Source organism: Plecotus auritus (genome assembly GCF_963455305.1).
Source record: "Plecotus auritus genome assembly, chromosome: 11".
NCBI classification, from domain to species: domain Eukaryota; kingdom Metazoa; phylum Chordata; class Mammalia; order Chiroptera; family Vespertilionidae; genus Plecotus; species Plecotus auritus.
The window spans coordinates 32,517,675-32,529,881 of NC_137777.1; the positions used below are offsets into that span (position 1 = coordinate 32,517,675).

A 12,207-nucleotide genomic window follows, 5' to 3' on the forward strand; every position below is an offset into this window, starting at 1 on the left:
CCTTCCACTCCATTTTTAGCCTAACAGCATGTTTATTTAGTTCTTTGGCTGGAGGTTTAAAGCCATTTAATGTAATGTAAACAAGAACATTTTGTTTGTAATTTGCTAAACGTATTACAGCCCGACTGTGTCTCCAATTAGGAACTTAAGGTTCATTTAGTCATTTACATCTGGTTCTGATTTAAGGTGACTTTCCTTTTCCACTTACGAGCTGACTTTCCCTGGCTGAAAAGGACCCAAGAACCCTTTATAGCTCTTTGGACCCATCCCTTCTGCTTCGAAGCTGGACGGACCCTTTAATTGAGAAGGGCTTGATTTGTTCTCTGTTATCCCTGTGGACCTCAGATCCTAGCTCTGGTGACCAGAATCAGAGAATCCAGAAAGAATGGAGGTGACACAGGAAATTTAGCTGGAACCTCATAAAAAAAGATGCTGAGGGCTGCCGAAACTCCAAGGAGTACTAACATAAAGGGCGTGATACTGTCACAGCATTATTTTTCTCCCTCTGTAGTTCCAGGCAGTGAAAGAGAAGTAGCAAAGACCAACATCACAGCCATACTTATGTTTTATTTCCCTTTCTCCATCTGGTGCCTTTTAAACAACTTAGCATGCTTCTGAAATGGGCTCTGCATTGTCTTACGATTCATTAGCATTTAAAACCTCCGGTTGGCATCCCAAACACAATTCTGCCCCCATCCCACATTCAGTGCCATCTTCCCAAGTATTTAAACGGAGAGAGTTCCGACACGTGAAGGTTGTTCAGTGGCTTGGGTAGGAACGAGTAGTCACAAGGGATGTTTTGTGTTCCTGGAGGATTTTTATCGCTTCTTTCAGTTTTCTTGTGAGTTTTCTTCTCTGAGAGATGCTTCACAGGAACCAAAGTCCATATAGTTCTGAAAATAAAGACCTGCCCTGTGCAGCGGCTTGTCATTCCCGCCCACACTCCACAACGAGGCAGCCTGTGATGTATACACACAGCGGCTCTATTAGTCATGTTCCCTCTGGCTGCTAAGAAAACATTCAATTGTAATCTCACTAATGGCTGTTTTCCCTTAAATATTGTAATTATCGGAGCCCCCTAATAAGCCATCAATAATTTTGTCCATTTCCCCCAGTTTGTGTTTCTCTTTGTGGCTGTTCCTAATTGTGGGCTATTATGACAACAGGATTTTTGAACGATGGTGGCTCATGAAATCCTAGCTTCCTACTTGAACCAGCTGCCTCCACCACACCAGTCGCGTCACATGGGGCTGTTCTGTATAACATGCGCATTTGTCCTAAATTTTGAAGTTTAACGATCTGCCTCTCATCTGCGCGAGCAACATGCCTTTACAAATACATAGCAGTCTGTGTGCTCCCCAATTTGAATATTGAATGAGACTAAAATAAATTAATTTAAGTTTGAAACAGAGATATTACATTATGTTGGCACAACGCGTCAACATAAAGGGAAAGAACAGGTGGTAATACACCATAATAACACTTCTGGATATTTTGCTGAAATTCTCTGGATGCTCAAATGTGCATCCTAGGAGGGCATATTCGCTTTGCTGGCAATTCCTGCAAACTATCAGGGAAGGACTGCCATGTAGCAGCAGAGCCATGGCTCATCGGTACATATGCTCTCCGTGGTAAGCACCGTGTCTGATTCCACCTATTGGACCCTCTTTCTTCTTGTCCCTGGGAAGGGCCTGCATTCTATCTGTGTCACAAACCATACTTTTTTTAACCACTGGACTTTGATTATGGGATTGCTTTACAATACCCATTGAGTTATATAGGGTTAACTATTATTTAATTTCATCCCTTACTTATAAAACAAAGTCTCCCAAAAACCCTCAACTATTTCCACTAAGAGAGAACCCAAAGTTACTTACTAGATTTGAAATAAAATTCAGAAGAGAAAGGAAAACATTTTGTCATCGTATGTCAAAGCCTTAAATGATCATTGTGATCACATCTCTATTAGAAAGTCTTGATCACATCTCTATTAGAAAGTCTTAGCCCCAATTTTGAAAGGCAGAATGGGGCAACGGGAGTAATTTCCCTTTTTAACATGAGAGTCAAAAATAGTGACTCTTACATTCACTGGATCTGCAATTACCTTATATCAGCGATTTTCAAAGGGTGGGCCGCAGAAATTTTAAAACATGCAATACCTGACTATTTAGTCAGGGGCACTGACCACTTTCCTTAGACTGTCAAATTTCAAAAGTGTCAACAACCAACATAACAATAGCCATCCATTGTGAGTGAATCGAAATTATACCTATTTTTTTTGTCAGATTGTGCCACAGAATTTTAGTGATTAGTTTATGTGCACTATGTGATGAAAAAAGTTGAAAATAGCTGTCTTATATGATGAGATAAAAAGACAGTGAAATGGCCCTGGCCGGTGTGGCTCAGTGGTTGAACCGACCTATGAACCAGGAGGTAACAGTTCCATTCCCAGTCAGGGCACATGCCCGGGTTGTGGGCTTGATCCGCAGTGTGGGGTGTGAAGGAGGCAGCTAATCAATGATTCTCATCATTGATGTTTCTATCTCTCTCTCCCTCTCCCTTCCTCTCTGAAATCAATAAAAATTATATTAAAAAAGAAAGTGAAATGTTATCTTAATGTTCCCCGCTTGCTATAATAAAAATAAAAGGCCCCATTGTAATAGAATTAGTGGTTAAACCCTACATATTTATATTTGCTGCTTTGAGGAATTACCTAACTTTCACAATAAGAACATAAATCCTTAAATGTCTAACCACTATGCTGTACACCTGAAACTAACATAATATCGAATGTCAACTGTAATTGAAAAATAAAAAAAGAACATTATTCTTTTACACCAGAAATGTGGCTACAAGTATTGACTTTTTATATCGCTAATGTGAAGGACCAATCATGGGTTAGGAAAGACTTTTATAGACCTCTGCCTTTTAAAACTACTGGTCTTAAAACCACATGACCTCCTCTAGTGAGGGGGAGGGGGAATAATTAGGAAAAGTTACCTGGGGTCAGAAAGATAGATAAGGAAGGGTCAGATGGCCAGTAGTACAGGCAATTGGTTTCTTGAAATACGACTATGACAAAGTAGAAGCTAAGGGAGCACAGAGCACTCCCTGCTGAGTCAATGGGTCAGGGTTGAGGGGAGAGGGCCTGAGTCAGGGGCTATCAAAGCAGAGAGAGAGGTATGTCCTTGAGTGTGGCATCCTGGGAGGAGCATTAGGATCACAAAAGCCAGAGCAAAGGAGCGGCTTTGGGACTGCTGGTCCATGTGCACTGTTTCTTATTCAGCGATGTTCTGCTGGGTGGAGGAATGAAGTCACGGCACAATTTTACCGTGAATGGCCAGCATCAGTTAGGAGCCACACCTCCGCTTTGGGACTGTGAGAGCACATTGATCTGAGTTAGGATAGAAACCGGTTCTAAAATCTGAACCAACACTATTAGGTTTTCGATAGGATCACAAACACAATGTCAACTATTCTCTGATTAGGGAAATGGGTGTTCTCTGAGCGCGCAGAGAAGCTTCAGGAGTGTGTGTCCCAGCCTGGCAGCATGGTGCTCCACATGAGAGGCCTGGGAAGCCATGCCCTGCAGCTGACAATCTTGGAAAGGGCATAAGGAAATGTAGAGAGAGTTTCGACAGTAAAAGACAGCTTCGGCTTAGAGCAAAGGGAGGTTGGAGCGAAGTGGGGAGGTAGGTTCTATGTTTCCTTAGCACCTGGTTTTGTCATTACAACTGTAATTGATTTCAGAGTTTGTTAGACAAGAACTGTATGTTGAGTGATAAGTTCTAGTCACAGGAATTCTATGGACCAACCATATAATCTTAGACAAATCATGCAATAGAATAGGGACTCTGTCTCGTTCTCTGCTATATCTCCAGTGTCTAGAACAGTGCCTGGGGCACATAGTAAATACTCAACAAATATTTGTTGAAAGATTAAGTGAATGAATTTAACTATCTAGCCCCATTTCATAATCGGCAAAATTTGGATTAAAGTATCTACAAGTATTGAGCAGAACAAATGGCATAAATCATGTGATAACATTCTTATAAGTATAAAACACTATATACATCATAAATGTTGATATGTGTTTACAATATATAGGTATTTCTAGATGTACATAGGTTTGAGATTTTCTGTTTTTTACATACTTTCTTGGACCTGATGAAGAAAGGTAAATGTCTCTATCAAGAATCAAATATGGCCCTGGCCGGTTTGGCTCAGTTGATAGAGCATCAGCCTGCGGACTCAAGGGTCCCAGGTTTGATTCTGGTCAAGGGCATGTACCTTGGTTGCGGGCACATACCCAGTAGGGAGTGTGCAGGAGGCAGCTGATCGATGTTTCTCTCTCATCGATGTTTCTAACTCTCTATCCCTCTCCCTTCGTCTCTGTAAAAAATCAATAATATATATATATATATATATATATATATATATATATATATATATAAAGAATCAAATATGGAACTAATACATCATTAATGCAATTCACTATTCTGTAACAGCTAAAGCTGCATCCACAGAATTGTTTCAATAACTATGTTTTGATGATAATGCTTATCTAACTTTTTCTTTGTGACAATTAAATTCTAGATGTTGACAATGGAAATCTAGTCTCTGGTTTAGAATTATGAGATCAATGCTGCTTGAGGTGAGCTAGATCTATGTACTGGACACTTGCTCTCCCTCCTTGGTTCCCATCCTCCTTAAGACCTTCTGGGCTGAGAGCAAAGTTGTCTCATGTGGCCTCCCTAAGTATGGTCCTCAGTCACATCATGGCAATCTGTGAGAGAAGAAAATAAGCAGGCATCTGGGCCCATTTAACGCAGCATAGAAATATGGTGTATGTGGGATTTAATAACATTCCCTGGTAGTCTTTAGGGAATCGCCAAGGGTAGAAACCCTTAAATTTGAGGTTCACTTAGCAAAGAGCAAAGAGGGTTTTGATGACAAAAGGGTAAATAGTAAGTGCTGAAGAGAGGTGTGGACAGTTTGGAAAATACTTATAGTACTTTTTTAGTCTTTATGATCACATTGGCAATATGAAGGGGTGAGGTAATTCTGGCTGGGATATATAAAAGTCCTTCCAAAAGCAACTGCACTATGTAAACTTTGAAACAAAGACTAACATGCCATTTATAGAGGGGCAATAAAGGAGCGTAAAATTCTGTGAAAGAAAAAGACTCCTGAAATCTGGTTCTGTGGGGGCACGTTCTTCTCAGCCTTAGTCCTAGCCGCCGAAGAATTCACCCAATGCCCTCAGAAGCCATTTCTTCGGGGGTGCATACACTTTCTCAAGTCGTGGTGATTCCCACTCCATTCGCATCTTACCTGTTTTTGCTCTTCTCCTAAACCATCCCACATTGAAGCCACAATTTTAGAGACTTCACCAAAGGTTGCATTTGGATTTTGGCCCTTGATGGCAGCCTGAGTGTCACGAAAGAACAATGCGTAGGCAGACACAGGCTTCTGGGGCTCATTCGGGTCCTTCTTCTTCTTCTTTTTGGGAGTTTTTGGTTTTTTCCCCATGTCAGAGGCAGGTCGCTTCTCTCCGCCATTGATCTGAAATAAAAATAAAATTGGAATTATAGAGGAACTGAGAAAATTTGGAGACAAATCATAGGGTTGTTCTGCTTTGAGACTTACACCGACATACTCATCTGTACACATCACAGAAACACAGACATTCCAAAGGGACACTTGGTTTGGTTGTCGTTGCTGTGTTTGAGATAAAACTTCATTTTCCTGTAGTTTTCATGTTCATCCCTCTGCTGCCTAATTTACATAGCTTTAACATAATCTTATTGATTCTTTTTATACTATTATACTGTTAAATATTGCCCCTTAACTCTCTTAACTTTTTCCCTTTCTTATTCAGGAAGCTTAATGCTAAGTTGCATTGTAACTACGACAGGTGCAAATTCCTTTTGTAAAAACCCTGCTGTCTGAACAGTCTAACTTGTTTTCTTCTGAGTTTATCTTGTTCTTCCTAATTATGACTTTTAAACCATGGTGGGCAACATGCCCAATGATTGCAATTGAATGGCTTTTGATATTGCACTTAGGTCTGTAGAATGGATGCTCATGGTTTAGAGAATGGCGTAATCTGGACTGTAGGTGAGTGATGTCCAACGGAACTTTATGCAATGACGGTAAACTTCCATAATCCGCACCATTCAGTGTGGTAGCCACCAGCCACATGTAACAAATGAGCATGTGAAGTGGTAGCTAACATGAATAAGACAAAATTTTGTATTTTATTTCATTTTAATGGCTTTAAATTTAAATAGTTACATGTGGCTAGTGGCTACCATGTTGGCCAGCAAATCTAGAATCTAATTATTTCTAGAACAGCTTTATACTCACTTTAAAAATAGATTCTATTTTCTCCCATTGTGTTCGAGTATGAATATTCAGATAATTTAAATTGTTATTCTGACGCAAGTGGAAAAAACACACAATGTATTTAAGACATAGGCATTTGAATATTAACTTTGATCTGAACTAATTATATGTAATGCCACTTTACCCATCTCTGTAGAAGGAGCGATTTTGGCTAGGATTTCTTTCTAGCTCTAAAATGATATGAGTCTACATGATTATCAAGTAGATTCTGCAGGAATCTTCTTTTCAAGTGCCTCTCCCACCAACATAAAGGTCCATGAACACTACTTCCTGATGGAGCTGCCACTATCATGGGAGATTCTACACCCTCACCTTCTATTGTTATTGATGTTGCTTTTCTTCTCTGTAAACGTAATGTAATATATAGTTTACTCAGATAAATTACTGGTGGGTAATTTGTATCTAATAATTGCCATCATTGAAGAGGAACCAGGACATCCTGAGAGGCCGGTGGGTACCATGTCAGAGGATCTGCACTCATGCCCTTATTTGCTATTTTTAGCTGGGCAAATTACATAAATTCCCTGGGCCTCTATTTCTTCTGCAAAACAGTTGCAGCATCATTTTGTGAGATGGTATATATGATACTATATGATCTCTAAAACTTTAAAATGACATTCAAATGTTAATTGTGAGATGCTAGAAACTTCAAAAAAAATTCACTGAATGAATGGAAAGGAATGACCTTAATACTAATTTGTGATGTCATATGGTCACAGTTTAAAAGATATATCTAAGAACCAAAAACAAGGCAGGATAAAAACTAAGTGAATTCTTTTTCTTTGTCTTTAGTGAGAGAGATATTTAAAAGATGACCATTTTTAAGTTGTCTACTGAAGCAGATCAACATCCCCATGGAGACAGGATGCTCTGAACTGAGCTGACAAGCTAATGTAGACGAACACTAGGAGATAACTTCCCTAGGATGGGCTAAGAGGTGAGCCTGTGAAATGGTTGGTCCCATGTAAATCTGTCAGAAGACTGACATGTTGAGACTGAGTTGATACTGGGAAAACTAGTGTAATAGCTATAAACTAAACATACAGGCAATTATGACCTATAACAGTGATCTCAAATACAGCTGCACATTGGAATCATCTGGGAAACTTAAATAATATCCTGATACCCAGGCTCTCTTTGCATTGATTAAATCAGAATGCCTGGGAGTAGGAGACACCTCAATGATACCCTTAACTCTACTTCTCCAACTGGCACTTAAATACTTAGGAGACAAACCAAACAAGCAAACTTTTCCTTTGCCTCAAGGCTACATATAGGCGTATCCTTCTGTCTTCACAACCAGCTCCTCCAGGTGGTTGTCTGTGCTGGCCCTATGCAGCCTCTGCAACTCTCTTAATGTGCCTTACCATCACTAAGCTCTCAACAAGGTCACCATGGGCCACGTTGCTAAATCCAATGGACTTTTTGACTTGATTTCTCACTGTGAGCACTTTCTCTTCCAAGGGTTTCATTTCCCTACATAGCACATATCAAACTTGTAATTATACAACTATCTATGTATTTAGATCTTCTCCCGTTCCACATATGAGCACTGGGAGGGCAGGCCCACAACTGGTTTTGCTCACTAGCACTTACGTTTCCTGACACACAGTGTTTTGCATGTGTTATAACTGTAATTAAAATAATAACAAAATAATAATACAATTCAAAGAATGAATGAATCAAAGCATAAATGGTTTCTGTTACAGAAACTTAAACCTCACTGATTTACTTGAGTACTTGATGACAATATATGGGAATACAGAAAACATGGATAGATCTTTAAAAAGTACTTGACATGTTAATAGTAATTTTTCTGGGTTATAAGGTTGAATCTTTATGATTTTCCTTTTTTATATTTTTTATAATTTTCAAATTTTGTAGACGTGACCATTTCTATATTCTCAATAATAAAATATTTATTTAAGAAAGAAAAAGAAGTCAAGAAAGTCTACAATAAGCAAATTAAAAATGGAGTGATTATGATATTGGAGGTCATATTTCATGAAGGAATGGAAATATTTAGAAATAGGAAACAAAGTGTAGAGGAATGAATGTTTATTCATATGGAATATTACCTGGACTCATTTAAAAATTTTAAATTTATTTTTGAAAATATTACAGATGTCCCCTTTTTCATATCCATTGACTCCTTGACTCCTACCTCTCCTCCTTCCCCCTCCAGGCCTTCATCATTTTAAATTTTAACTAAAAAATTAATGACTGGACACATTGAAATCTCCATGATTGCAGATAATAGTATATTAATGAGTTTTGGAAGATAATCAAAAGTCAATCATAGAGATAAATTTCCTATGATTCAATATAGTTGTTCTTATTAAAACATTTCCCCAAAGTATTTAATAGTTTCTCTCCTCCATTGTCTAAAATTGTGTTTGAGTTCCATGCTTGTTTCCTTTTGAAACTAGTATTAGGACAGTATGGTGTAAGTTTTAGTTCTACTGGCTATAATGCCCAGCTGTAACAGAAAGGACATATTTGACAACATGGGCCTACTTTCTAGAGATGATCTGAGGAAGCAGGAGAACCTGTTACTGCCAGTAACAAGCTCTAAGTATCAAGTGTATGAAAACAACAAATTACCCTTTAGAGGCAATGTATTACAACTCTGTAGGAAACTCTAAACAATTTCATGCAACCAATTGATTCAGTTCATTGTCTGGAGGCTTTCCCTATGTTTCTGGCTTGTGTAGGGTTAGTCAGATCAGCCTTGCTCAACCTGAGAGTTTCATTTACTAGAAGCAAGCATTTCATGACTCAGCCTCCACATTTTCAAGGCTCAGGAGATGCCATGTATGCATTATGAAGCATCACCCTGGAGCTTCAACGGTATCTCTGATTGAATACTGGAGAGGCACTAAGCTGTGAAGCTGGGGTGTCATCCCCATTGCGGCCAGACTGTCAGCCAGTCACAACATTACATCACTTTGTTCTTTGCCATGCCTGAAAGCAAGAGCCTATTGATATGCCTTTCTTTTAAATACTCATGTGAAACTCAGTTTGAATTATCTGCCATCGGAGAAAACTGACATCTAAGAGGACCAACATAAAGAACACACATAAAATATTCATTTCTCAAGATTCACTGCCTTTCTTTCCTAATTAAACTAGATCGCTAAAACTGTATTCTTACATTGTAATATTCTGACCATTTACAGAATTTCCCTCACAGGAATGAACTATGATCTAAGATAATACCTTGGCTTTCATCAAAGGCTGATGTAAGAAGAAAAAAAACAAAAAACAACACAGAACTATGTAGGAAAGATCTCTATAAAAAAATAAAATGTCTTTGAAAGGACTCATTTATTTTATTGCTCACTGTTCTCTGTATAAAGACTTACTGGGTTTGCATACTAGCTTTGCTTTCACTTTAGGATGCACTATAATGGAATGAAAACTCCCTGGTTGATGTCTAATGTATTCAAGTGCGCGGGCAGTGCTATGAACAGTAAGGCTGTCTACCTCTTGACCACTGGGCATTACCTTCTGATCTGTGGGGGTCTTATTTTTATTTTGCATTTTTCTTTTGTTTGGGAGGATACAGGAGTGAGCTGTTATTTTAGGTTCTGTATAATGAACTGGGAATGTGTAAGGCCTACTTTTCTGGAGGTAGTTCCAACACATATTTGAAAAACACATGGTCATTGTTCATATGCAAAGCCTCCCTCATGAAAGAAGTGTAGCTGTTATTTGGATCTCCTTACATGCCAGTAACAGGTTGCATAATGAAAGATATCTGGCTTTTTGACCACTATTTGGAATGAACACAATGATGATGAATATGATTGTAGTGGAAAAATTAGCTAATTTTTACTATGTCTCTGGATCTTAATTTTGAGTATTTTTTCTGGATTCTAAATTCTTACTTAGATGGATGAAAGTGCATAATTTTATGTCCTAATTTTCTAAGAGGCTCTGACTGCTAAAGTCTAGAGTAGTACTCTCATAGAATTTTCTGGAAAGATGAAAATGTTCTCTGCACTGTCTGAGAACATTTATTGATTTAATTTTAATTAGTTAGATTGGTTAGATTTAAATGTACATGGGCGTACATGACCAGTGGCTACTATATTGGACAATATGGTATTGTGTATTGGGCATTGTTTTAGAGTACAATATTTATAAAGTTACTAGGGTTCCAAGGCTGGAGAGTTAAATTTAATGCCAACATCATAATCTTTAGAATAGAGAAGAAACCATGAAATGAAAACATATAAACTCCCCATGATGGTAAGCACATTGAAAATAAGGACCAAGTACCATGAATCTTTCTATTCTCACAGCATCACTATAGTGTCTTACATGCAATGGATCATCATCCATTTCTATTCCTTTATTCTACAGCAATGGGCAAAGGCTTAGAATTACAAAGTGAAGGGCATTTGAAAACACATATAAAAGTTATATGAAAATCGTAGTAACTAAGAATATGGCTAGGCCTTAACTCTAATCCTAATACCCCACAGACTCATTTCACAATTAAAGCATGCATAAATAAATAAACACATGTACCAACACATAAAAAAATTCCTCTCACATAAGCTTCACACAGTGCATGTGCTTTGGGCAACTTACTTGTAGACATAGATTTACTTCTACAAAACCCCTAGAGGTATGCTTAGGCTTCTGGTAATCCACCTCCTCTTATGTCTTATTGCTTAATTATAGTGATGTATTTAACTTATTTATCACATGAAAACAATAATTTTTCACTTTAAAAAAACATGTGTTAACAGTGTTGCTTAGATAATACTTAAGAATACAGAGTACAAGAGTTAAAGCTCTCAAGGAAAGAGAATCACTGCTATTGAATTGTCTCTGGAGAAGTTAGAAACGTCTACCAGCATATTTAAAATAAACTGCAGCAGTCCCACAGCCTGTAATGGAGCTGGGAGAACCGTTTAATGCACACCATCTTGCAGTAATCGATGTAGTTTAAAATAGATTTTAATCAAGCACCATCTGCATAATAGGCTGAACAAACAACATGGAACTCCACTTATAACCCTTATCATAGAAAGTAAATATTATAAAATCTTCACCATAGAAACTGGGCATATCACAGCACCTTTTGTGATTGTACTGTTTCTGTAAGTGAAAATTTTTGCTACTTAAATCCTTTCTCTCTCTCTCTTTTTTTCTAAACTATGTAATCTAAAATCCCCTTATAAGAATGATTTCAAATAAGCATGGAAAGTAAGTCATCTAGTTACTGAGAAATCAGCAAGGCGATAATCCTTTTTTCATTTTATACTCAGGTTTATTATTATCACTAATAAAAACAGTACATTCAATGACTCAAAATATCTATGATAGAAAAACATATATGAGATGCTATACTTTTGAAATGATTCATAAGTGTGGGGCATTGTACTTGTATCATAATTGGTAAAGCAAATTCAGTTTTAAAGATCCTTGATTCTGCCAAACATAGCTGGTTATTATTTTAGGATAAGTTTAGCAAAGATACTCACTAGCCTTATGGAAGATATTTGAAATTAGGGCTACAGTCCGGAAACATCACTTTAAAGTGAAATTACTTGCAATTATATACACCTATTAGTTTCATTTATAAATTTTGTTGGATTCACTTGGTCTTATCGGAATTTGCCTATCTGGGGCATCGTGTTTACTTCTTCAGATTTTGGATGGAGGGGTTCTCCAGCCTTACAAAGAGTGCTTAGCTATTGCGATAACATCCCACTGAGTAAAATGCCAGGTGCCTATGTTTAGCCTCACTTTATTTTTATTTTATGAACTAATCAAATATGCTTA

The 12,207-nt window shown here is 37.8% G+C and overlaps 1 protein-coding gene across 3 annotated transcripts in view; it reads right to left on the reverse strand.

The window, feature by feature from the left end:
- TOX (thymocyte selection associated high mobility group box) overlaps nucleotides 1-12,207 on the reverse strand; it is a 305,837-nt gene that overhangs the window by 31,213 nt on the left and 262,417 nt on the right. For all 3 annotated transcript variants that reach the window (XM_080646462.1, XM_080646463.1, XM_080646464.1), the window contains exon 5: nucleotides 5,335-5,565. In XM_080646462.1, coding sequence (XP_080502588.1) covers nucleotides 5,335-5,565 — 231 coding nt within the window. The remainder of the gene's footprint in view (nucleotides 1-5,334; nucleotides 5,566-12,207) is intronic.